General features: G+C 43.3%; 1 protein-coding gene across 1 annotated transcript in view; it reads left to right on the top strand.

Annotated features, from left to right (window-relative positions):
• LOC122805248 (golgin subfamily A member 4-like) overlaps positions 1 to 25,912 on the top strand; it is a 1,317,313-nt gene that overhangs the window by 280,876 nt on the left and 1,010,525 nt on the right. The window contains exon 4 of the mRNA XM_044075338.1: positions 17,547 to 17,594. Coding sequence (XP_043931273.1) covers positions 17,547 to 17,594 — 48 coding nt within the window. The remainder of the gene's footprint in view (positions 1 to 17,546; positions 17,595 to 25,912) is intronic.

The following is a 25,912-nucleotide window of genomic DNA, read 5'->3' as shown; positions in this document are numbered from 1 at the left end:
TCTGAGGTCATGGAGGGTTAGCAGGGGATTATGGGTGAAGGGAGGAGCTAGGAGCTCGGATCCATTAGCTTGAAACAAGTTGCCGGCTCGGATCCGATATTGGATCCGTAACCCACAGGTTGCAGACAAATGAACTACCTACTCAGATGGAACTTTATGGTGAGTACATAACTTCTAATTTTACTTTAGTTACTTCTTTGGAGCCATGATTGTTCATCCTTCACACTGCCTTAGTGGCATGTGGTTTCTTTGACTGTGCGCAAACCCACACTGGCAGCTTTCCAGAGCTCAGAATCCTTTCCTCTGACTCTCTGTGATAGGGGATTGGCTAAGCTTCTCCCATCAGGGGAAGTTTAACCCGGTCACAGAAAGTACTGCCAGCTGAAAGACTTGCACATTTTAATTTCCTCGAGTAGTCAACATTGGTGGATTTACAGCTTCCAGTCTCATATAAGATAAATTTGGAAATTTCCCCTTTTTCTTTATTGTTGTATACTTTTGATTTCTGTATGTTTTATTTAAAATATATTTACAAATAAAATATGTGTGTTAACTTTTAATATTTTTGCTGTTTACTACTAATTTTAATCTCTCAGGGAGTTGTAGAGTGCTAATCTCATTGTGTGCATAATACTAGATGTTCTTCATCTCACATTGCTGCAGTCCTTACACTTGGGTAGTCCGCTGTCCTCGGTCGGCCCGAATATCAAAGTATAAGGCTGACGTCGGTCAGGGCGCATTTGACTGACATCAGGACGTCAGGGTACAAATGCGCATGACCGACGTCATATCCTCAGTCTTTTTTGCCGCATGGTCCGATGCAGAAGCAGCATTGCAAGTGCCGGTTGGCATTCTGAGATTTTTCGATTTAGAAGTTTCAGACCGAGTTCAAAGTTGGCTAAGTACCCGTTGGGAATATTTTAGTTTTTCTTGCCTCAGTCATTTACCGGATGTCAGAAAAAGTCAATAATTGCATTTCTTGTGGGAAACAGATACCGCATAGAGATTATCATACTTTGTGTATTCCTTGCTTAGGGCCTGAGCACGACGTTGTTGGCTGTCGCTCTTGTGCTAGATTTAATAAACGCACTATAAAGAGAAGGTTGGATTGTGCAAGGTTAGTCTTTGGGAAGCGGTGCAACTATAAAATGCCGCCGGATGCTCCGGCGCTTCTCCGAAGAAGCGCAAGGACAAGGCAGTTAAGCCTAGGCTAGAAGAACCGTCTGTACCGGACGCCAGTTCTTTAGAGGTGTCGGTGGAGCCGGTGGCTCCACCGGAGGTTTCTTTGTGTTCCCAGGGTGAGACCTTATTATTGCAAGATGTGGCCTCTCAGGAGACAAGTCAGGCTGAGGGGGCTTCTCAGGTTACTATACTCCCTCCCTTCCTAAGGTGGCTAGGCCCTCTCCTTCTGTTTCAAAGGCTTCTCCCAGGGCAGGCCAGGTTTAGCTTCAGTTGGTGTTACCCCTAGCTCTTCAGGTACTGTGCCCAAGAAGCATATGCTTAAAATGGCAGAAGATTTGATTACTTTGATTAGGGGTTCTATGCCCCCTCCTGATAAGAGACCTAGGGTGGAGCCTGAGCTGGGGGTTTTGAGCAGGCTTCAGATGTTTCAGAGTCTTCGGCTGAAGACTTGCAGGAGTACTCTCCTTATTCTGATTCTGATGTGGATGATTCTACTCCTTCTGCTACTCCTCCTGAGGATTTTTCTTTTCAGAAACTCTTCATTCCATGAGGGAGCATTTTAAGTGGGAAGGTCAGGACTTCTCTGATTCCAGGAAAAGGCTTAGGGAATTTCTGTTTTACCCCAGCATAGGCCTTTGGCTATACCTCCTGTTTTGGATGTAGTGGAAGATGTTTTACAGAGGCTTCTCTTAATCCTGATTCTTTGCCTCCTGCTCCTGTTAAGCCGGATAGGTATTACAGGGTGCCTGAAGCTCATAAGTATCTTTTAAGAGTCCTAGGGCAGACCCAGAAACTGTTAGCCAGGGGCCTAAAGGTGTTAAGGCTTCTGTTGTTAAAAATCCGGTTCCTGCAGACAAGGAGGCTAGGGCCTTGGATAGATGGGGAAAGAAAGTCTATACTTCTTCCACTCTTGCTATGAGGGCTCTGAATTGCCAGTTTCACATGTTGAAATACCAAAACTATCTCCTTTCACAATTGAAGTCTAAGGTTGATGCTCTGTCAGTAGGTATTGATTGTAAAGAGTTGCAAGATTTAGTGCATGTTTCTGAACAGGTGGGTAAGCATTCTTTGCAATGTGGTTTTGATGCTGTACAGGCCTCATCTAGGGTGGCTGCCACTGGGTCAGTTCTTCGCAGGCACGCCTGGCTGAGGGATCAGAATTTGTCTGAACATGTTAAAACAAGGATTTTAGATGCTCCTTTACAATCTGAAGTGTTGTTTGGTCCTCCTGAGACAGTTTTAAAGAAAATGGGAGACAAGGCTAAGTCTATGCAGACTGTTAAAGATTTTTTGCAGGTCCAGCCTCCAAAGTTTAGTAGAAATTGGCCTACTAAAGGGTGGACATATCCTTCTTATGATTCCCAGTCTAGGGGTAGATCTAGACGTGGTAAGGGCAGAGCTCAGGGCTCTTTCAGGCCTAGAACAGGGAGTTCTCCTGCACAGGCTTCGGGTGAGGGCAGGGGTCAGTCCTTTCGTAAGCAGACCCAATGACCTACCTTTTCAGCTGCCAGAGCCTGCTCGTCTGGCAGCACCTTTGGGAGGAAGGTTGGCACTTTTCAAAGAAAATTGGAGTTTAATTACCCAGGACAGATGGGTATTGGATATCATACACCACGGCTATAGGTTTTATTTCCATACCTTGCCTCCTTTCAAAGGCATGCCAGATGTTCCTCCTCAACAAAGAATAGAGGCTCACAAACAGGTTTCTCTGTTGCTCCAACTAGGGGCCATACAGCCGGTCCCTCTGCCAGAAGTGGGCCTAGGATTTTATTCTCGCCTGTTCCTAGTACCAAAGAAGGGGAACACGTGGAGACCAATTTTGGATGTATCTATCCTCAACACTTATCTGGACATTCCCAAGTTCAAAATGTTGACGTTGCAGCAGCTTTTACCTCTGCTGGGCAAAGATCATTGGATGGTAACTTTGGATCTCAAGGAGGCTTACCTTCATGTTCCTATCAGACTAAGTTGCAGAAAGTATCTGCGTTTGAGCTGGGACTTCTCACTATCAGTTCTCTGCATTGCCCTTTGGCTTATCTACTGCCCAGAGTGTTCACGAAAGTTCTGGCTCCAGTGATAGCTTTCTTCAGACTAAAAGGAATACAGATCTATCCTTATTTGGACGACTGCCTAATTCTGGCTCAAGGAAGGGAAGAGCTTCTTCATCATTTGGAATATGTGATAGCAGTGCTAAGATGCCTAGGGTATTCTGTGAACGAAATAAAGTCCAGTCTAGTACCCTCTCAAGACATGTGCTTTCTGGGTGTGAGACTGAATACAGCATCCCAGATGGCCTTTTTAACCCCGGACAAACAAAAGAGTCTATCCCTTTACTTCCATCAACTATCTCATCAGTCCGGGCTGACTGCAAGGACAGTCCTTCAAGCCTTAGGGTTCATGGCATCTTGTATTCTGGTGCTTCCCAATGCCAAACTGCATATGAGGAAGCTACAATGGTATCCCAAAAATGTATGGACACAGCACTGCCAGGATCTGGACACTGTCATTCAAATAATACCTTGCATTCAAAAGGAATTTTTGTGGTGGGCTCAGGAATGTCACCTAAACAAGGGACTCTCTGTGACCCGCCAGAGGCGAGTCAGATTTTAATGACAGATGCCTCAGACAAAGCTTGGGAGCTCATCTAAATGGAAAGTGGATACAAAACAAGTGGCCTGTCAGACTACAACATCTACATATCAACATGAAGGAGATGTTAGCAGTCCAGTTTGCATTAATAGCTTTCAAGGAATTACTTCTTCCAGGACAGGTGTTGATTCTAACAGACAACACAACTGTCATGTGGTACATCAACAAGCAAGGGGAACGATTCTTATCCTCTATGCAGGCAAGCAATGATTTTGTGGGAGACTGCTCTCAGTTTACAGCTCAATCTTCAGGCAAGGTTTCTGCCAGGAGCACAGAACTCCTTAGCAGATGTGTTGAGCAGACGAATTATGGATCCCCACGAGTGGAAATTGGATCCTCATGTATTTCAGAAATTGACAGTGTCATGGGGAACTCCAGACATAGATCTGTTCGCTTCTCCACTAAACCATCAGCTGCCAAGGTTTTGCACAAAAAGGTTTCATCCCACAGCTTGGAGAGTGGATGCTCTTTCTTTCAATTGGAGCAATCTCCATGTGTATGCCTTTCCACCTCTGCTTCTCCTCCCAAAGGTACTTCTAAAGGTCAGACAGGGCAAGCCAAGGATGATTTTAATAGCTCCGGATTGGCCTCGACAGCACTGGTACCCATTACTGAGAAGTCTGGTACGGAAGCCTCCATGGCCTTTGCCTTCGATTCCACACCTGTTGTCGCAGGAGGACAGCCATTTGCTAAATGTCAAGCTTCACTCTCTGCACCTAACAGCCTGGCATATTCTGTTTTGAACCATAGTGGGCCTCCACTTCCTCAGCAAGTTTTGAATGTTATTTTGGAAGCTAGAAGGCCTAGTACAAGGAAAGTGTACGCAGACAAATGGAAGAGATTTTTATTTTGGAGTGCAGCAAAAGATTTTGATGTTTCTGAGCCTAATTTGTGTGTGGCTCTTCAATATCTTACTGAGTTACTAGACAAAGGTTTGTCTTTCTCTTCTATTAAAGTTCATGCTGCAGCAATTTCAGCTCACTATGATTGCGACCCACCATTGTTTTCTCATCCTTTGTTCAAGCAATTTCTTAGAGGGGCAAAGAATATAAGACCCCCACGAAGAGCTCCTACTCCTGAGTTGAAATATTTATCATGGAAGACTGCTTTTTTGTTGGCCATTACCTCTGCAAGAAGGGTTTCTGAATTACAGGCCCTTATGGCGGTTGAGCCTTTCTTGATTTTCCATAAGGATAGGGTATCATTACGTACTAATCCTTCCTTTATGCCTAAGGTGGTTTCTAGTGTGGCTTTAAACCAAACTATTCATTTGCCTACTTTTTATGCAAATCCCCAAAATAAAGGGGAAAAGATTTTGCACACTTTAGATGTTCACAGGCAGTTGCGTTATTATTTGGACAGAACTAAAGGGTTCAGGCAGTCTCAGCAGTTGTTTGTTTCTTTTGCTTTGAGTTCTCAGGGCAAGCCTGTGTCAAAACAAACTATTTCTAAGTGGATTGGGTTTTGCATTGCTTTCTGTTATTCCCATCATGGCAAGGAGATTCCAGCTGGGATTAGGCCTCATTCCACTAGGGCTACTGCCACTTCAACAGCTTTTTTGAGGGGAGTGGCAACCAAGGATATTTTGGAGGCAGCTACTTGGAGTTCTGTGCATACTTTCTCTAGGCATTATCACCTGCCACTTTAAGTCCAGGGCTGGTTTTGCCACTGCTGTTTTGCAGGGCATTTTGGCAGCTCCTGCTTCCTTGTAGTTAGCCATCCTCCCTTACCTCTGCTTTGGGATTCTACCCAAGTGTAAGGACTGCAGCAATGTGAGATGAAGAACATAGTACAGTTTTGTACCTACCATAAATGTAGATGTTCGAAGATCCACATTGCTGCAGTCCAATTTACCCTCCCTCCTTCCCCTCTGTAGTTAGAGGTGGTTGTGTGGGTTGGGTTGTACATATTGTGTATATTGTATATATTGTACATATAGTTAGTGCAAGGGTGGTTGGTTGGTTGTTTGCTGTCTTTTGGTTTTGACCTTTATTTTTAGGGTCTTCTGACATCTGGGGCAAGAAAAGACTGAGGATATGACGTCGGTCATGCGCATTTGTACCCTGACGTCCTGATGTCAGTCAAATGCGCCCTGACCGACGTCAGCCTAATACTTTGATATTCGGGCCGACCGAGGACAGCGGACTACCCAAGTGTAAGGACTGCAGCAATGTGGATCTTCGAACATCTACATTTATGGTAGGTACAAAACTGTACTTTTTGAGCAGTTATGGGGCTGTTCTAAAGTGTTCTCTTACTTGTACTTGGAACCTTAAGTTCTGTGGTGCCAGATGAACACTAGGGACCGTCTCTTGGCAGGATGCCAAGAGGCCTGTTGTTTCTGTTTATCTGCTTCATTTGGAAGTTCTGACAAGAACATACTGCACGTTTTCACTTTTTTCTTAATTTATGTGGTATTTTTAGCGCCTTGTTAAAATGTCAGCACTTGAATGCCAACAAGGTGAAAAAAGACCAAAACTATGGCAGGAGAGCAAATCTCAAACATCGGTCTTCTTTAAACTTACTTTTTGCGAGGGGCAAGCCCTATTGTACCCCTCCCCAAACTTGGTATATGCAAGTCTGTTTTTTCAGCCATTCAGTCTCTTTGTTTTGAGAATCACTCTAGCGGCTGCCAACATTTCAGGTGGTTGCTGATGTTTACTATTGATTTAACACTGCCATAGCTGTATTTATTGCTAAATCGGGATTTTACCTCAAATTACTTTATTTGTATTTTCTGTGGAGATTTTTTTTTTAATTTCTGACAAGGCAATCTCTAAGTGGTTGCTTATTCTTGGTGTTCCTATTTGATTTAAGGGCATATATTAGATATTTGGTCACTCATAGTTTCATAGCCAAGTATTAGGGTAGCTGCCCTTGCAGGCCATTTTAAGCCTAGCCAATTTACCTTTTTGTGCTCAAAATAACCTACCCCATTATGGTTGATAATTGTATATTACCCCAAATGAGAATAACTGGAATCGTACCATAGATAATTTGAGTGGATGCATACATGGGATAAAGCATTTAGGAGCTATCTCTGTCCGTTAGTAGTACAGGCGGCAGTCCAGGGGTAAATTTTCTGTTTCAATCCATAGTTCTATGTTGAATATGGACAGGGGTGAACATTGTTTTACTTGGATAGGGAGTTTGGTCCACAGCAGTGCTATCCTCTGCGAGATATACCTGTCCTGTCGAGCCATTCTGTGAATGCTGCTGAAGAGGTTTAGATCCCTAGACCAAGTATTTCTGATGCCATTTGACTTGCTGACATGCAGTAAATCCATCAGTAATGGGTCGGAGGTACCTTGTATCCGAGACACAGATCACCTCCTAGCAGTAGGTAGGATACAAAGTATAGTGTCAGAGCTTTGAGTCGGTCTGTGTAGGACATGTTGTTTAGGCCTTGTATCCTTTTAGTGTAGTACCTGTTGGTGATCCAGTTGTTGCATATGTCTGGACAGATACATACCAAAGGGGGCATATATTCAATGACTGGCCTTTTAAAGACTGAGTAAAGGGTGACAGTGTCATCCCTAAATCTAAACACAATCCTTTTGTTTCTAAACTATGCAATATAGAAGGACGTTCTTACAACAGTAGACGCATGTTAGTCAAAAGTTAGGTTGTTGTCCATACAAGTTCCCAGTTCTGGAAAAACTGGGTCAACTCTTGGGGGCAAATTGTATTCAGTGTGGTAGTTCCCTGGAGTAGATGACTTCTTCTCAAAGGATACAGTAATGCATTTTTTGGCCTTTAGTTTCATTCCATGATTGTGGCACTAATTATTTATGTGGGACAAACCCTCCTGTAGGATAAATAAATCATTTAAGGATTCAGTGACTGCTCCTGGCCTGTAGTGGCCTGCATGCTTGGTCAGCCATAGCCTCTTTGGTATTGGCTTTTACTTCAGATGTCAAATAGGAGAGGTCCCAGTCCAGAAGCACTGCATTGTATCTGTGAGCTAGTTGGCAATCCAGAAGGTGACATAGCGATTTATTTAGCTTTTCTACTGTGCTTGACTGAGGAATTGTGTCAGACTATTTGGCCAGATTGAAGTATGTGGTGTGTACCATTTTGCTTTAACAGTTGCTTTGGTGACCTTTTCAAAAAATCCACCAGATTGAGTAAGCATGACCTGCCCTTGACTAATCCAAACTGAGACAAGACCACTGTTTGGAGGTTCCCTATGTCCTGATTGATTAATTCCATAAGTCTTTCCATAGGTTTGCATATGAGGCTTGTCAGACTTAAGGGTTTGTGATTTTTCTGTGTCTGTGGAAGGTCGTCCCTTTTACAGGGGAATAACCATAGCTGTTCTGTATTCGCTTGGTACAAGACCTCTGTGGAGGCTGAGATTGAACAGCGTTTTTAGGGATGTGGCTGAATTGTGCTTTATGCTATTTAAGATGTATCCAGGGATATTGTCAGGACCCCATCCGTGCAGTATTAGTAGCTTTTGATAACACTTTTAGGACTTTGGTCTTCTGTGATAGTTGATGGCAAGCCAGTTTCAGGTATATCTTGAGGGACGTCATGGCAAGCCAGTTTCAGGTATATCTTGAGGGACAGATGAAGAGGAGAGAGGGGTAGAGTTAGCGATAAATTTATCCACCAGTAGATTTTGTCTATCTTCAGGTTTATGTCATGCCGTTGAAACACCATAACAGCGAACACCACATCATTGACAAGTATTCAGTGAAATTCACTTCCGTGATTCGCTGAATACTTAAATGGCAAAGAAATACTTGCTCTGCAACCCAACAGAACTAAATCTACCTAAACCAAACCCTCCCATGTGGGGGGCTGTGTCCCCCACACCCTCCCCCATGTGGGGGGCAATGCCCCCCCACACACCGTAACTAAATATACCAACTCTGAGATCACACTACAATGGAGAAAAGGGCAAAATTGTGTAGTTGTTCAACTGTCTTTGCCCTTTAAGTATTCAGTGGATCCAGAAGTGATTTCTGCTGAATACATGTCGACAGTGTAATGTTTGCTGTTACGTGTGATATAGACCCATGTCTTCAGTCTCAATGTAGGTAACATAGTTCACAGTTAGATGATTGCGTTGCTGCATCTTGCTTTCCATATTCTGAACATAACTAAAAAAATGTCTTGTGATTGCCTTTGGCTTGGGAAGCTATTTAAGCCTCAGACTTCGCTTTGGTGGATTTTATTAAGCTCTTTAATAAATTTCAATGACGAGCTCAAAATTTTGGTAATTACTTTTCTTACTTCTGGTCAAAATTCTTTTCCTTTTACTATAAAGCTGGTTGATATTATGGTTCTGCCATGTGGGTTTGTTTCTGGGATTTGCCCTGCACTTGTGTTTATGGGGTACAACTGCATTTGTGCAGCTGTTTATATGGGGTTCCTATCAGAAGACCCAAGACGCATTCTGTCGAATGCGTCTTGGTCAAACTTCAAATGTCGAAAATGCAAAATGACGAAGCGGCATATAAGCAAATTCTTTCCCTTGAAAGAAGTTGCTTGGCCGCTTCTGTCACTTTGCCATTTTTGGCACTGTAGTGTGATCTCGGAGTTGGTATATTTAAGTGGGGGTGGTGGTGGGGGGTCAAAGCCCCCCCCCCAAAATAGTGTTTAGTGTGTTTTTGGGGAACAGCGATATTTTTCCCCTAGGAAAAAATTGCTGTTCTGGTAGTTTGCTCTTTTAAGTTTTTCATGTTTTGGGGTTGATATAACAGCATTCGATCTTTTGATTGTTCACTGTTATAATATAGACCCATTTATATGCTGGTATAGTGTGGTGGTGTACATGTCTGCACGTTCAGTAGGGTTAACTAGGTTAGGTGGGGATTTGAAGCTTAATAATGTATCACTTAAGAGTAGGTAGCTTGTCGTAAAGAAATTTCTAAAGGTGTTTGGGTGAAAGGGATCTCTGGTTTCAATTTTATTTCTAAGAAGGCTGCTTTGTGGTCTGACCTAATAAGTGATGAAGATACACAAGGGATGATACAAGATGGTCCCATATTAGTAAGGACAAGATTTTATTCCCCCAATGGCCCCTCTGACTAATTTTTCCAGGGCATTTGTATGGACAAAGTCCATGAATCTCTGTGCTTGTGCGGTAGTGGTGGCATAGTTTTCCCATTTTATAGTTATTTTGGATCCCCTAGGGAAAAAGTATTGTGTTTAATACTGAGTGATTGTAGTTCCTGTGGATAGGTCCTCTTGCCTTGTTTTGTCATAGATGGAGTTCTATATCTAGTTATTGTGCTATACGACACCATTCTTTTGGTTATTTCGGCATGAATAAGCTCCAGTGCATCATGCTGTTTTACCACTCTTGATATGAGTCTCTTCTGAATTAGACCAATCCACACACCCCCACCCCCACCTATGCAGGAGCTGGTCTGAACACGTGGAAGACATTATAGGCCTGCACAGCTGGAATGGGCTCTGCCACTTTAAACCATGTCTCAGTCATTGCACAGATGTCGATAAACTCAGGGGTGAGAAGAACTTGTTGGCAGTGGAGTTTCTTGTTTAGGCTCATAGCATTGATCAGTAACATCTCCATATTTCCTTTGCTTGTTTCATCATCGTGGTAGGTTTCTGAGGTTGACATTGCCTAAAAAAAGCACTATGGGGGTGGACAGTATCTGTGCCAGTAAATGAAACCTTAGAGGGACAGATGCTGGCCATCCCTGGCAAAGTACCATGGTCTGTCAGTCATTTCCTCACAGGCTGACATGTTCCCTTTTTTTGTGATACCAAAACATAAGCAGGTTATTGAAGTCAATTCTTCTTTGCTTGTGTCACGGCTTCATCCTTGGAGAAAATAGAATGCTACTTAGTGCTAGGTTCTTACTTATCCTGGACACATAGTCTAAGAGAGCTCTATCATGTCTGTCTTCATATAGTCCTGGAAGATACATCTCAAGTCAATGACACTGGCATGAACTATGACAGAGTAATACTGGTACTTTTTGTTCAGATATTTGAGTACATGCATGATCTCACATTTCCTGGCACCAGGCAAGCAACTAACCATCACTTTTTCCTTGCTCGGCCTGGTATGTGACACATCTGTATGTCTTACAAAGGAGTCTCCTATAACAAGAATGCTTACATGGATCGAAGCCTGCATTATGGGCTCTGTGATTTTGGGACTGCTTGTGCTATGTGAGGAAGTAGACCTAATATGTTGAGTGTTTTTGGAGGTCTTTGAGGTTTAGGCAAGTTAATGTTGAGAACCTCAGCATATGATGGATTATAGATCCAATGTTTGGAAAATTAATTTTACTTGGTACTGTGCAATTACACTGCACAGATGGCAGAAAAAGTCTTTAGTGCAATTTAAATGGTTACACTGTTTAACCCTATTTGCTATATGGAAACATAGTATTTGATGTTGCTTTTTTCATTCTTCCTCAACATCTGACATCGAATCCGACTTAGTTGCATACATGGGACTTTTGGATCTGACTGTCAAGCTCCTCCCTCTAGCTATAATGCCCTAGTTAGCCAACAGTACCTTAGATCTCGTTTGCCACTTGCACAGATGAGGATCCCTCTCTGAGCTGTATATTAGATGACATTTTTTGCAGTTTTGCAGTTCTTTTGTGAGTAGTTATCTTTATGTACTGTTTCATTCTACCTTTTTCCCCTCCCTTGCATATTTTTTTTTCTAATACTTGGGTTTCTTACCCAGTCATGTCCTTAATAATTTTTCTGTACCATTTGGTAGTCGTCTCTAATATATCATAGTTGGTATTTGTCTTTTTCTTCCTTATAGCATTTTTTACCATTTAGAGGGTATGCCCGTTCGATTCTCAGTTAGAGCGTCTTCTGTGTAGCGACATGCGTGAATGGGCGTTCCTTCATTGAAGGTTGTGCGTTAGGCCCGGCAAGCCATTACGTAAAAATCTACTGCCAATCATTAGCGGACCGGAGTTATGCTGTGGCGACCCCTAACCGGGAAAAGCCAAAAGACACAAACAAACAAACAAAAGGGTATTCTTTCTATCATAGATGGTAGTTTGCTATTTAGAAGAAGAAAAAAAAAACGCCAAGAGTCTGGGCCTATTCTCTTTCCTCTTCTCTTTCTTCCACGCTATGGCCGAGAAACCAGTTGGTTTTAAAAAGGGCAGTTCCTCTGGGCACAAGATTCCTAATTCTAATGCCCACAAGGAGTGTGCCTACTGCCTAGAAGTGGCACACCTTGACACTAATTGTCCTCTTTGTGCTGCATTTCATTCTAGAGCACTGTCTGATAGGCATAATAAATTGGTCCTTAAGGGGATGCTGTCCCCCTCTTCATCTTCATCAGGGGCTCAAACCCCAGGTAAACCTACTAAGTCATCTTTGGAGAACAGGGAGTCTCATAGGAGATCTCTTTCTCGTTACCCAAAGGCTTCAACTTTGACCAGAGCTTCTTTGGAGTCACCACAAACAAATTAAGAAAACATTGTATCCGGATCCTTAAAAAAACAAACAACAAAAAAACCCCACTCTGATCCAAAAGTCTTGGCTCCAGTTGTTACACTGACAAAGTTTCCACAAACCTGCTCACCCAGGTTCACAGTCAAACCAATCTCCCTTTGAATCCTTCCCTGTTTCTTCAATCAGCACTGAGAAGGAATTCTAGACCACAATAGACAGCCTCTTCTAGCCGGTCTTCCAGAACCCTTTCCAAGGCTGATTTGGATAAAATGACGAGAAAATTCCTCAGACCTTAGGTTTAGATGGGGTTATTTTGTCTCTGTCTCTCATTGGATCCATGAGCCTTCCATCTACTTCTCATAAAGTAATCTCTCCTCCGATCTGCCTCACAGTTTCAGAGCCCTTGGATCTGAGAGCCTCGAGAATGTGGATGTCTGATAAGAAGCCAACTGGTTCTTCAACTCTGACGGGCATCCCTGACTAGTTTCGCTCCTATTCCCTTAGATTGGGATGAGTCTTAGAGCAGAAGCAATGGATCTGGGGGGCTTGATTCCACTTTGGTGTTATTGGAGCTGTATTTGCCTCTTGGAGCTTCAGTGCTGGATAGCTTTTGTCTGATTTTCTCCTCGGCATGGATCTGGGCAGGGTTGAGGCTTGGTTGCTTTGGAGGTTTGGCTTCAATGCGGCCAGCCAGAGCTTCTCTTGGGTCGTATGCCTTTGAGGTAGGGGAGTGGTATTTCTCTCCACCAAGAGATCTGATTAGTCTTTTATCCTTGGATCCTACATCCCTTCCCCATTTGGGTCTGAGCTCTGATCTTGTCAGAACTACTCCACAGAGACAGCCGGTAACATTTAGCATCCACACAGTCTTCACTGAGGAGCTTCCTTTCTCTTCTGATAGCTCTTAACATAATCCCACCGAAGAGGTTCCCAAAATGAGTGTGCAAAAGGTGACTCATAGATTTGCCTTTGGAATCTCTCACTGAAGATACTGACTTCGATGAGGGGAATGGGTCACCCAGATCTGTGCTGGATGACATCTCATTTGGAGACATCCTGAAAAATTCTTAAGCAAAAAGGTGGATGTTATTCAGATACTCTCTCCCCAGAGGAGTCTTTTTTTTTTTTTTTTTTTTTTTCTTTTTGTTTTTTTTTTCCTGGATCCATCTATTTCTTGGATGACTCCCCCAGCATACGAGTTCATTGATTTAATACCTTGCTGGGCATGGAAGGAACCAGATTCTGTTGAACCAATTTCCTGATGCCCAGACAAAATTTTGGCACCGCCGAAAAACAGACCCCATTGGAGTAATAGAGTCTCTTTTGATGCTATGGTTGTAGCGGCAGCCACAAAATAACTAGTGGAGCAGAGCTCGTCTGTCCAGCTCCCGCCCCACCCCCCCAGTAGAGAGCGCAGGGTGTTGGACAGGTTTGGGAAGTGCATATTTGTTTCAGCGACCTTTGTCTTGAGGTCACTGAATTATTTAGGGCACTTCAGAAGACTACAGCAAGATTTGTCCAAGGAGCTCTCCAAATCCCTCTCTGAGTCCATGTCTGTGAAGGACTGCAAGAGGGTCCACTTCACAGGTGTCTACTGTGTTATCCATCTGCAGTGTGTCCATGAGGTTAATATCCCATACTGCAGAGGGTACCTAATGGGATGCCTGCTCAGGCATAGTTATTAGGAGACATGTCTGGATGTGGTTTTGCAGCTTTGAGTCCTTCAAGTCTTCTTTAATCAATAATCCTTTTGATAGAATATCTTCGTGTGGCACTTCTGTGAAAGAAATGCTTTCCTGGAATGAATAGGACAGAAAGATCTTGTCTGCCATAGGGATACGCTTTTCTGCCCCTCAACAATCCTTTTCCCAGAATCAAAGAGGAGACAAGAAAGTGTGGTTCATTAAATTTCAGGGATCTTTCCAATATTCACATGTGGACAACTCCTCCAGAGGCAGACGGGGGAGTTTGAATGGAAGACAATGCCTTTGTGGCAGAAGAGGCCCACAAAATAATGGCTGCTGAGATTCTTTTTCTGATAGACCCTTTCAACGCTTCTGAAGGCGGTGCTTGTGTTTGCACCCAAATGGCTGGGCTTATATAACAAAAGATTCTTAGGTGCTAATAATGTCCAGTGGTTCTTTTATTCCACTTTTCCAGATTCATCAAACAAAAGAAAAAAGCTTCCCGACATCCCGCTCAGTCAGAGAGAAGTTACAGCTTGGGATATTCAAAAGTTGCTAGACAAAAGAGTCATCCAGGAGGTCCCACCAGACCAAAGAGGATTCGAGACTTACTCAAGGTTCTTTTTAGTGCCAAGGAAGAGAGGGGACATGAGACCTATTTTGAATCTGAGCAGCTTGAGCCAGTTTATGAAGAAGTCAAAGTTCCAGCTGGTCATGGTTCAGTCCATTCTACCCTTTTTGCACAAGGATGATTGGATGTGCTAAGCTGATATTCAAGATGCGTACTATCACATCAAGATGAACAGACATTCCCAAAGATTTCTGTACTTTTGGATGGGAGGCAGTCACTATCAGTTCAGAGCCCTGCCCTTTGGTCTCACCACAGCTTCCAGAGTGTTTTACCAAGGGTATAGCAGTGGTAGCAGATCATTTGAGACTGCTGAGATTCCAAGTGTTTCCATATCTAGATGACTGGCTCCTCACCTCCCCAACCAGGCATCTCTTAGAGCAGTCCAGGGACTATTTGCTCCAACTTTGTCAGAGACTAGGCATTTGTCAACATTTTCAGGTCTCATTTACAGTCTGTACAGAGCCTGGAGTTCATAGGTGCCCAGCTGACCACAGTAAGTCAGATGGTCTCCCATTCCTGTACATAATGTGGACACAGTCAAGTTTCAGCTACAGCAATTTCTTGTTCACCCTTCTTCTTCAGGTTGTAGGTTCCATGGCAGCAGCCATAACCTTAGCCACAGTGGCGCAGTTCTATATGTGTGTTCTTTAAAGGACTCTAGCTGTACATTGGTCTATTCTCCATCATCCTCTGTCCTTCCAGTCAAACTCACTCGAGTCTGCAAGAATCCTCTTCATTGGTGGAGTCAATCGAATGGAGTTTATCAAGGCCATCTCTGTATCCTGTCTCTTTCATTAGCCACATTGTCCACAGATGCCTCCCAGTTAGGGTGAAGGGAATTTCATGGGATGGATGGTTCAAGGAACATGGTCCCCAAAGAGACCAATTTGCATATCAGTATTCTAGAGGTGAGACTGTTGTGGTAGAAACAGAATGTTTGGTCTGGTACATCAACAAATGGGAGAAACGGATCTTATCCCCTTTGTCAAGAGGCAGTGACAGTGTGGCAATGAGTGATCTCCTCTAACAATTTTCTTATAGCAACGCACATACAAATGAAATCCAGCATACTAGTGGACAAACTCAACACATCCATTTTAATACTTACCAAGTGGTCTCTGAATCAGTCAGTGGCAGGAAAGATTTTTCATCATTCTGGCCTACCTTCCAGCAAGTTCTTTGCATCTCCCCACAATAACAAGTGTGCAGGTTCTTTGCCCTAATCCCCCCCCCCCAGGGAAGTCATTGAGAGATGCTTGTGTCCACTTTTGGCCCTCTTTTCTCCTTTATGCTTATCCTCCATTACCTCTGATTCCAAAATTCTTTCAGACAGTATTTTGGTTGAAGAGCTCTATTAATCTCACTGTCCCGTTTTGGCCTTGCCAAGTGTGGTTCCCCTTCCTTGGGTCTCATCTTTGAAATCTTCCATGGATACTGGACCTCAGTTCAGACCTTCTCTTGCATCTGGAGATGAAGCATCGCAGTATTCCAGGTCTCAAGTTAACCTCACAGTTTCTCCAATTCCATTGGCAGCTAGACAGCCCAAGCTTTCTTTCCCAGTCCGACAAATAATTCTGTCTTCCCAGAAGGCTTCACAAGGAAGATCTGCAGGAGTAAATGGAAAAGATTTTCAATTTGTACTTTTCATAAGGACATTGACCTTTTCACTGCTTCTGTATTTTTAGTTCTGGAATATTTAGCATCTGTTTATCAGTAAGGTGCTAGTTTTTCTGCAGTCTAAGTACAATTAGCAGCCTTATCTAATTTTTTCTCGGAAGAAAAAGCTGCCTCTTTAACATCTTACAGATTGTACAAGGCTTCTCTAAAAGGTACCTTCTTGGTTAGACCCAAAGTGAACTATTTATCACCTCCTTGGGATCTAACAAGCATTCTTCAAGGGTTGACTCAGCAACCCTTTGAACCCCCAGCAAAATCTGATTTAAAATTCTTGTCTTGAAACACAGCTTTCCTAGTCGCTATTACATCTGCAAGGTGATTTTCTGAACTCCTAAGATGTATATTCCAAATCCTCTTACATTGTTTTTCACAAAGACTGGGTTACTTAATGATGCAATTCATCCTTCTTAGCAAAGGTAGCTTCTGAACTGAATATCAGTCAAAAAATTTATTTGCCTGTCGTCTTCCCTACTTTTTCAAATAAGGGCGAGTACATGCTACATATTTTATATATACATATACAACTACGTTTTTATCTACACAGGACAAGAGGCTTTCAGAAAATGAGAACAAGGAAATAAATTTTAGAAGCATGGAGTTTAAGCTTCCACTTTTGATGGCCTAGAAGCCAGGGGGAACCAGACGTGTTCTTACATCAGACTATAAAAGACGGGGGGGGGGGGTTATGATATTGGTGTATAAAACTGAGTCAGGAAAATGTGAAGGGATCATACTGTACAGGAGATAGAGGAGAAGGAGGGGGACATGGCTTGCGGATTATAAGGACTGACTGCAAAGTACTTTGTAAACGGAGTAATGTCGACCCATGGAATAGAATACTGGTATGGATGGTGGAGAGGGAGTATTTGAAAGGGATGAGACAGGTATACAAAATGTTTAGGGGAAGCTAGAGATGGAATAGACATGTAATATTGTGATATGTTAGAGTTAACTACACTGGCTTTACTGTTCATGCTTCAAAAAATTATTTTGTTTATTTGTGTATTAATACATACATATGCATGTGTGTGACAATTATTTGTGTGCATACATACATAGCTACATATTTATAGATACTATATATACTTGTATAGAACTGTATAAAATCACACTTTTAGTGAGTTTTTATTTTTAAGGTGGCCTGGTCTAACAGAAATCATTCATGAAACAATTGTTAAAAAGAATGTAGGAGGGTTGATAGTTTAGTCCATTATATTTTCCATTTTAGATTAGGTTGCATATTCTGCCTTGTATAATAACATTTTCATTAAAGAAGCCACTGTGTAGTTAACACATTTTATTTATTTTAGCTTGTCACAACCTATCGAACATTGCAGAGAGAAAAAGAGAAGATACAGGTAAGAGGACTTTATTTTTTCTTCTGCAAATGAAAGTCAAATAATTTTGCAACGTGCATTAATTGATGTCCTTCAAGAATGCAACTGCAGTCATAACATATGGGTTGTCCTGCCTCAGGCAGCCCTCGGTCGGCCGGATTCCAAAGTCTGGGTCCGACGTCGGCTGATGTCGCATTTCTCTCCGACATCAGAGCGACTGGAGTACATAAGCATCAGCCGACGCCATTTTCTTCAGTCTTTCTTGCCGCGCGGTGCCTGAAGCAGAAGCAGTTCGCAAGTGCCGGTAGGTCAGCTCCTGTATTCTTCGATTCCGAAGTCATCAAAACAGCTAAGTACCCCGTTGGGGACCTTTTCTTGCCTCAGCCGATGTCAGAAATTACTGAAAAAGTTAACAATTGTCTTTCTTGTGGTAAACAAATACCTCATAAGGATTTCCACTCTTACTGTCTTCCTTGCCTTGGCCCAGACCACGACGTCTCGGCCTGTGTAGCCTGTGCTCGCTTCAACAAGCGCACTCTCAGGCGCCGGGCGGAGTTCGCTGAAGATTTTTTCGGCGATAAATTTGCTTACACCATGCCGTCGGAACTTCCGACATCGCAAACTCCCAAGAAACGAAAAGACCGGGACCGACATCCTTGGCCCGCGTCTACCTCCGACTCCACGCCAAAACCTAGCGCGAGTGCTCCGGTTCCCTCTGAGACGGTCTCTCCACTGCTCCGAACCGAAGACACCGCATTACCGACGACTCTGATTCCAGACATCACTCCGACACCAGTTATCGATTTTCCTCCGGATACAGAAACCGAGGAAATGCCCGAGACCATTGCTGTAGACAAGGTCACTCCTGCACGTGGAGCTGCCAGGCCTCCTATGGCCATGTCTATTAAGGCCTACACTAGGGTAAGGCAGCCAGCAAAACAAAGAATCTTACTACTAAAACCTTACCTCAGCCTACTCCAGAGACACAAATTATGTCCATGCCTGTTGACTTAATTTCTGTGATTAGAGGTTCACAGGCCCATCCTGAGAGAGGATCCCAGCCTCCTTTTGATAAAAGGCCCCGGGTTGAACCCTCTGACCCTACTCCTTCAGATGAAGATTCTGAGGGCTCTGTCCACTCTGATAGCCAGGAAGAGCTCTTCCAGACCTATGAGGACTTGGATGCAGAAGATTCTATCCCCTCGGCCTCCCCTCCTGAGGATATTTCTTTTGGGGAAGTTCTGCATACCATGAGGGAACATTTTAAGTGGCAGGGACAGGATTACTCTGATTCCAGAAAACGCCTTAGGACTTTCCTTAAGAAGCCCCAGCACAGGCCCTTAGCTATTCCTCCTGTACTTGATGTTTTGGATGATTTATATTCTGACTCTAGTGCTACCCCTGATTCTCTTCCTCCTGCTCCAGCCAAGCCAGACAGGTATTACAGGGTCCCAGAATCTCATTCCTATTTATTCAGGGCCCATACTGCTGATTTGGAAACTATTTCACAGGGGCCTAAAGGAGTTTCCGCTTCCACCTCTAAAAATCCATTGCCCTCCAACAGGGAAGCTAGGTCTTTAGAGAGATGGGGTAAAAAGGTTTACACATCCACTACTTTGTCCATGAGAGCTTTGAATTGCCTTTTTCATATGTTACAATATCAGGATTTTCTGTTAGAAGATTTACAAAAAACATTGGCCACTCCTGATCCCTTGGACAGGAAGGCTTTGCAGGAAGCTATACATAACACTCAACAAGTAAGCAATCACTTCCTGCAATGTGGATATGATGCACTGGAAGCTTCATGTAGGGCAGCTATGACAGGGGCAGTCATTCATAGACATGCGTGGTTAAAAGATCAACCTCTACCAGATCATGTAAAGGCAAAACTTCTGGATGCACCTTTGGAAAAGAACAAGCTTTTTGGTGCTAATGCTAAGGATGTGTTAAAGACCATCGAAGAAAAAGCAAAATCAGTTCAGACGGTGAAAGATTTCCTCCAGGTTCAGCCCCCCCAGATTCAGTAGGAATTGGCCTTTAAAAAATTGGTCCTTTCCTAATCCAGAAAAGTTTCAAAGGGGTAAAAACAGACGTGGCCGAGGAAGAGGCCAATACAGAGGCCCTTACAGGGGACGACAATGGCAGCCAGGAAACCAAAGAAGTGACACAGGGGTTTCACCTGCCCCACAGCCACAATCTCAATGACTTTCCTGTACTTCCGCCTACCAGGGAACAGATAGAAGCTCCCTTGGGTGGGAAATTATCTCTGTTTGCAGAAAATTGGCACAGACTGACAAAGGAAAATGGATTTTGGACATTATAGGCCGAGGGTACAGGTTCCACTTTCATACCTTGCCAAGAAAACAAGGCATGCCAAACCTACCACAAAACCAGAGGGCAGAGGCTATCAAGCAAATCACTCTGCTGACTCGGATGAAAGCAATAGAAAGAGTTCCTCAACAAGAACAAGACCAGGGGTTTTACTCAAGACTGTTCCTTGTTCCAAGAAAAGAATCTCAATGGAGACCAATACTAGACTTGTCCGCATTAAACACCTTTCTCATAGTACCAAAGTTCAAAATGCTGACTCTACAGCAACTCCTTCCCATGCTGGGCAAGGGGTCTTGGCTGATTACTCTGGACCTCAAGGAGGCATACCTGCAAGTTCCTATCAGACACAGCTGCAGAAGATACCTCAGATTTCTTGCAGGGCCAGAGCATTATCAATTCTCAGCATTGCCATTTGGCTTATCTACTGCGCATAGAGTATTCACAAAATGCCTGGCTTCAGTAATTGCTCATTGCAGGCTCCAGGGGATACAAATTTACCCGTACCTGGACGACTGCCTCATACAAGCGGACGACAAATTGATGTTGACAAGAAATTTGGACTATGTCATACGATTGCTTCAATCTCTGGGATACACAGGCAACTTCCAAAAGTCAAGACTGCAACCATCCCAGAAAATAATCTTCTTAGGAGCCAAACTAGACACAGCCTCTCAAATGGCTTACCTGACAGAAGACAAGCAATAGAAGTTAACTCATTACTTCAAAGGTTTAGCAAAACTTACCCAGATGACTGCAAGGAGATTTCTACAGGCCCTGGGTTACATGGCATCCTGCATTCTCCTGGTTCCATTAGCAAGACTACACATGAGAAAGCTTCAATGGTACCTAAAAAGCATTTGGTCTCAACACAGCAACAACTTGGAGGCAATCATACCGCTCATTCCATGCGTACAAAAGGAATTCCTATGGTGGGCCTCGGTGAGCCAGGCAAACACAGGTATGTCATTCAAAAAACCACAGATAACACAGACCATGACCACAGACTCCTCAGACCTTGGATGGGGGGCGCACATGGAAGGCAGATGTATACAAGGACAATGGTCTCCAAAGGAAACACATCTGCATATAAACCAAAAGGAAATGCTGGCAGTAATGCATGCCATCTAGGCCTTTCAACACCAGCTTCAGCAAGGCCATTTACTGATACGGACAGACAACACCACTGTGATGTGGTACATAAACAAGCAAGGGGGTACCCACTCTTACCCCCTTTGCAGACTGACAATGCATCTTTGGGAAAAATCACTGAGCCTAAACATCCAGTTACAATCCCAGTTTGTTCCAGGCAAAGACAATGTGTTGGCGGACAGCCTCAGCAGGAATTTCACAGATCCACACGAGTGGAGGTTACATCCGAAGGTCTCCACACAACTCACTTCGACATGGGGCAGGCCAGAAGTGGACCTATTTGCCTCTCATCTCAACCATCTTCTACCAAAATTCTGCACAAGGACATACCATCCAAAAGCTTGGAAAATAGATGCTCTCTCATTCAACTGGAACTTCCTAACAATCTATGCATTTCCACCTCTGCCACTGATGACCTCAGTATTGCTAAAGATCAAAGCAGAGAGACCCAAGGGAATCATAATAGCTCCGGACTGGCCAAGACAACACTGGTACCCACTACTACGGAGCATATGTCACACCAGGAGGTGGGCCCTTCCCCAATGGCCTCTACTTTTGACTCAACACAATTTCGAAACAGTGCATCCAAACCTTCAGACACTGCAGCTAACAGCATGGGAGATCCCATAAATAACCTCAACCAATCTCTCTCCAAGGAAGTTCAGCGGATTCTAACAGAGGCTCGAAGACCATCCACCAGAAAGGTTTACTTAGCAAAGTGGAAAAGATTCAGCAATTGGAATACCAGCAAAGGACATGATGCATCATTGTTGAACATCCCACTCATCTTGGAATATTTGGCAGATATGCTAAAGAACGGCCTCTCATATTCTTCCATAAAGATACATGCATCAGCTATTTCAGCTAGATACAACACTGATCCTCCAGTTTTTTCACACCCTTTGCTAAGGCAATTCCTCAGGGGAATCAAGAACATTAAGCCACCAAGAAAGGCCCCAGTGCCAGCCTGGGACCTCAATTTTGTTTTAGAAAAACTGACTCTACCTCCATTTGAGCCAGCAGCTTCAGTTGACTTGCAATTTCTCTCATGGAAGACAGCTTTCCTGTTGGCAATTACCTCAGCAAGAAGGGTTTCGGAACTACAGGCCCTAATGGCAATACCACCGTTCATAACTTTTCACAGAGACAGGGTTTCATTAAGGACCAACCCTACTTTTATGCCAAAGGTGGTATCTAGGGTTTCTTTAAATCAAGCCATTTCATCTGCCTGCTTTCTTCCCCAATCCTGAGAATAGGGGGGAAAGACTGTTGCATACCTTGGACATTCACAGACAACTTTGATACTACCTGGACAGAACCAGGGCCAGTAGGAAGTCTGAACAACTTTTTGTAGCTTACGCCCCTGCAGTCCAAGGAAAAGCAATTTCAAAACAGACTATTTCAAAATGGATTGGACATTGCATCAGATTCTGTTATTCTTTTCATGGAAAGACTGTTCCAGCCAATGTCAGACCACATTCCACCAGAACTACAGCCACCTCTACAGCATTCTTAAGAGGGGTGCCTACTAAGGACATTCTAGAAGCTGCTACATGGAGCTCCGTGCATACATTCTCCAAACACTACAATCTCCCTCTATACTCCAGATCCAGAGCAGGCTTTGCTTCGGCAGTCCTGCAGGGTTTGATTGCCACACCATCCTTTTCCTAGAGCATTCCTCCTCCCCCAGCTAAGCTATGGTATTCTACCCATATGTTATGACTGCAGTTGCATTCTTGAAGGACATAGTACAGTTTTGTACCTACCATAAATGTAGATGTCCGATAGACATGCAACTGCAGTCGGATTTTCCCTCCCTCCATACGCCTCTATGCCTAGGGTCCACTCCTATCCCTGTTACTCTTAGCTGGGGATATCTGTTATGGTGTATTTGTTTTATTTCTCATTTATTTGTCTGGAATCCTGTTTTTGTCTTCCAATTTGATTACAGCCTTCCTTGGAGGGCACCTGGCATCTGGGGCAAGAAACACTGAAGAAAATGGCGTCGGCTGATGCTTATGTACTCCAGCCGCTCTGACGTCGGAGAGAAATGCGACATCAGCCGACGTCGGACCCAGACTTTGGAATCCGGCTGACCGAGGGCTGCCTGAGGCAGGACAACCCATATGTTATGACTGCAGTTGCATGTCTATCGGACATCTACATTTATGGTAGGTACAAAACTGTACTTTTTCTCAAGTTAAATCAACAAAGGGTGTAACTTGTAATCAGACACTTATTAAGCATTACTACACTTAAAGGGGCACTATACCATTAAAAAAAAAAGTTTCTTGCCTCGGACTGAAGTCACAGGATGTTCACTCTTTTTGACATCCGCCATGACTTCTTCAGTAATTCCACTTAGAACAATCCCAGTGTCTAAACTAAGGACCAGCTCGTTTTTGTAGCGGCGTTTGCATTGTTCATATGCCCGCCCACTCTGGAACACCGTAATCGATCAAGGCTATCCTCCTACTTTAGTAGCCTGTTCCAGGGATCAGTTAATTCCCTGGTAAAAACTCTGTGCGTCTAAATTTAGTTACTGAGTATTTCTTAACCTCCTAGTGCTAAGCGTTATGGGGGAGCAACACACTTTAAATAATGCTCTTATAAACTTAGTTGCTAGAATAACATGATTTGTGTTAACATTCATTTTCTGAGAGAAGTCTGCAACTCAAATGTAAGCCAATATTTAGTAACGTCAAACCGACTTGCTAGAAAACTACAAATATTATGAAGAACAGACCAAAGGTAAGAAGCAACAATCTGTTCCATCTATTGCCGTAGTACTGAGATAAAAATATGTTTACATATATTGAGTTCACAAGACCGTGTGTATTTTATTGCAGGCAGACTTGCATGTATGATTTTAACTTGGTGTTGTGTATGTTGGTGGTTAGTGTACATTTTTGTCTGTTTGGAAGCGATCTGCACATTAAGTTTTTTAGTAGTGATAATTTGGGCATTGTAGTTAATAAATTTAATTTGCGTATACTTTGGAGGAATTTAATCTGGGGACCTGTGTGGACTTGTTCTACCAGTGTGGTTTTGGGTAATGGGCAGTGCTTGAAATGATGCATCATGATTGTAGGTGCTGATTTATCAAATTTAGGTAGGGTTAAGCTTTTGTTTAATCAGTATTTGTTGGTCTTGGGGAGATTTTGTAAGTACTGGGGTGTTGAACTTTTTTTCCCCCTATTTGTTTATTTTTTTCCAGAAATTACATCGGGGATGTTTGTCACTATAGCTGTCAAGTAAAAGTGAATTGCAACGTCTGATAAATTCGTCTGTATTGGGTTTGAGGAACCAGTGTAATTCTTAGTGTAGTTTGTTAGTGTATGTACAAAGACTTTTCTTTAGCATATGTTTTTGAGAGTAGTAAAATGATCACAGCTGTAAATATGCAGGTATTGCCTGAGTGAAAAATATTCAGAAAGAAGAAAAGTTGGTTGGATTTTGTAATGGTTATGGACATCACCTGGGTTTAAATACCCTGTGTTTCTAGAGTATAGCCATACAGTCTGCTTATGCTGTGCTGATGAGGTCATAAGAATGCCAAAACGTGCATGTACAAAACTACTGGTGTTAGACTGTGTTGGCCAGAATCTATCCACAAAGATTTAAAAAGGAATAAGTAAAAAGTCATGGAGATTAAAAAGCCATATAGCTGAAATACTGGATCATAGGAGGTTACTAGGCTAATGGCCCTGGGCCCTTACAAGCTTAGCCAAGAGTTTAACCCCAAAAAAGAAACCTCAGTCAGCACTTGTTGCCCCTGTCAGTGAGGGACAAAGGTGGAACCCGTGGGACAAATTTGTGGTTTCCCATTCACTCATCAAGGTTGTGCTTAAAGAGGGCCAGCGAGGCACTCTGTTTGATATGTATGGGAAGTCTATTCCAGAGACGGGGCAGCCTCTGAGAAACGAACCTATCTCTCTAGCAGGTATTTTTGATGTCTCTAATTAGATTTAGGCCTATCGAGTGGGTAATGTGCGACGAGTTAGACTTACGGATATGGGGTCCAATATTACCTTGTAGGCAAGAGACAGATCACCTCTGAGCAATCTGTATGATAACAAGTAGAGTGATAGTGATTTGAGCCTGTCCACATAGGACAGGTGTTGGAGGCCATGGATTCTCTTTCCGAGATATTTCTGTGGCCTCTCCAATTGGTGCATGTGTTTGAAGAGGTACATACCAAATGGAGCATTATACTCTGGTGCAGCGGTAACATTGTTGCCTCACAGCAAGAGGTTCTCCCATTTGATTCTTGGCTGGAGCGCCTTCTGTGTGGAGTCTGCATGTCCTCCCCGTGGTCGACTGGCATTCGAAAGACATGCGTAGAATGGGCGTGCCTTTGCTGAAGGTTGGACATCGAGCTGGCACCTCAGCACCTGTAAAAAACTACTGCCAATCATTAGCGGACAGGAGTTCCGCTGTGGTGACCCCTAACCGGGAAAAGCCGAAAGAAGAACATAGGTCTAATGAGAGAGGTGTACAGAAAGGTTGCACAATCCCTTTACTTATGAGATGAACCAAGAAAAAGGCTTTTCTAACCACTGCCGCCACATGATGGTCGAATGTGAGATTGTTGTCAACCTGAGTACCCAGGTCTCTCATCACAGGTTGTGTGCTTAGGGGGTTGCCATTGATATGGTAATCAATATGGGCAGTTATTTTTGCCGAATGGTATAATGATGCATTTGTTAGCGTTTAACTTAAGGCCAAGACTTCAGCACCAGTTATTTGTAGCTGTGAGACCCTTCTGCATTATATTAACATAATTTCGGGAGTCAGTAACAGCACCCAACTTAGTCATCCACAGACTTGGTCAGCCGCAGGCCCTTTGTCTTTGCCTA

This window comes from Protopterus annectens, chromosome 6.part1 (assembly GCF_019279795.1).
Source record: "Protopterus annectens isolate FY-2018-M chromosome 6.part1, PAN1.0, whole genome shotgun sequence".
Classification (NCBI taxonomy): Eukaryota; Metazoa; Chordata; order Ceratodontiformes; family Protopteridae; genus Protopterus; species Protopterus annectens.
The sequence above is the reverse complement of the archived record's forward strand: the minus strand, read 5'-3'. Positions and strand labels throughout refer to the sequence as shown.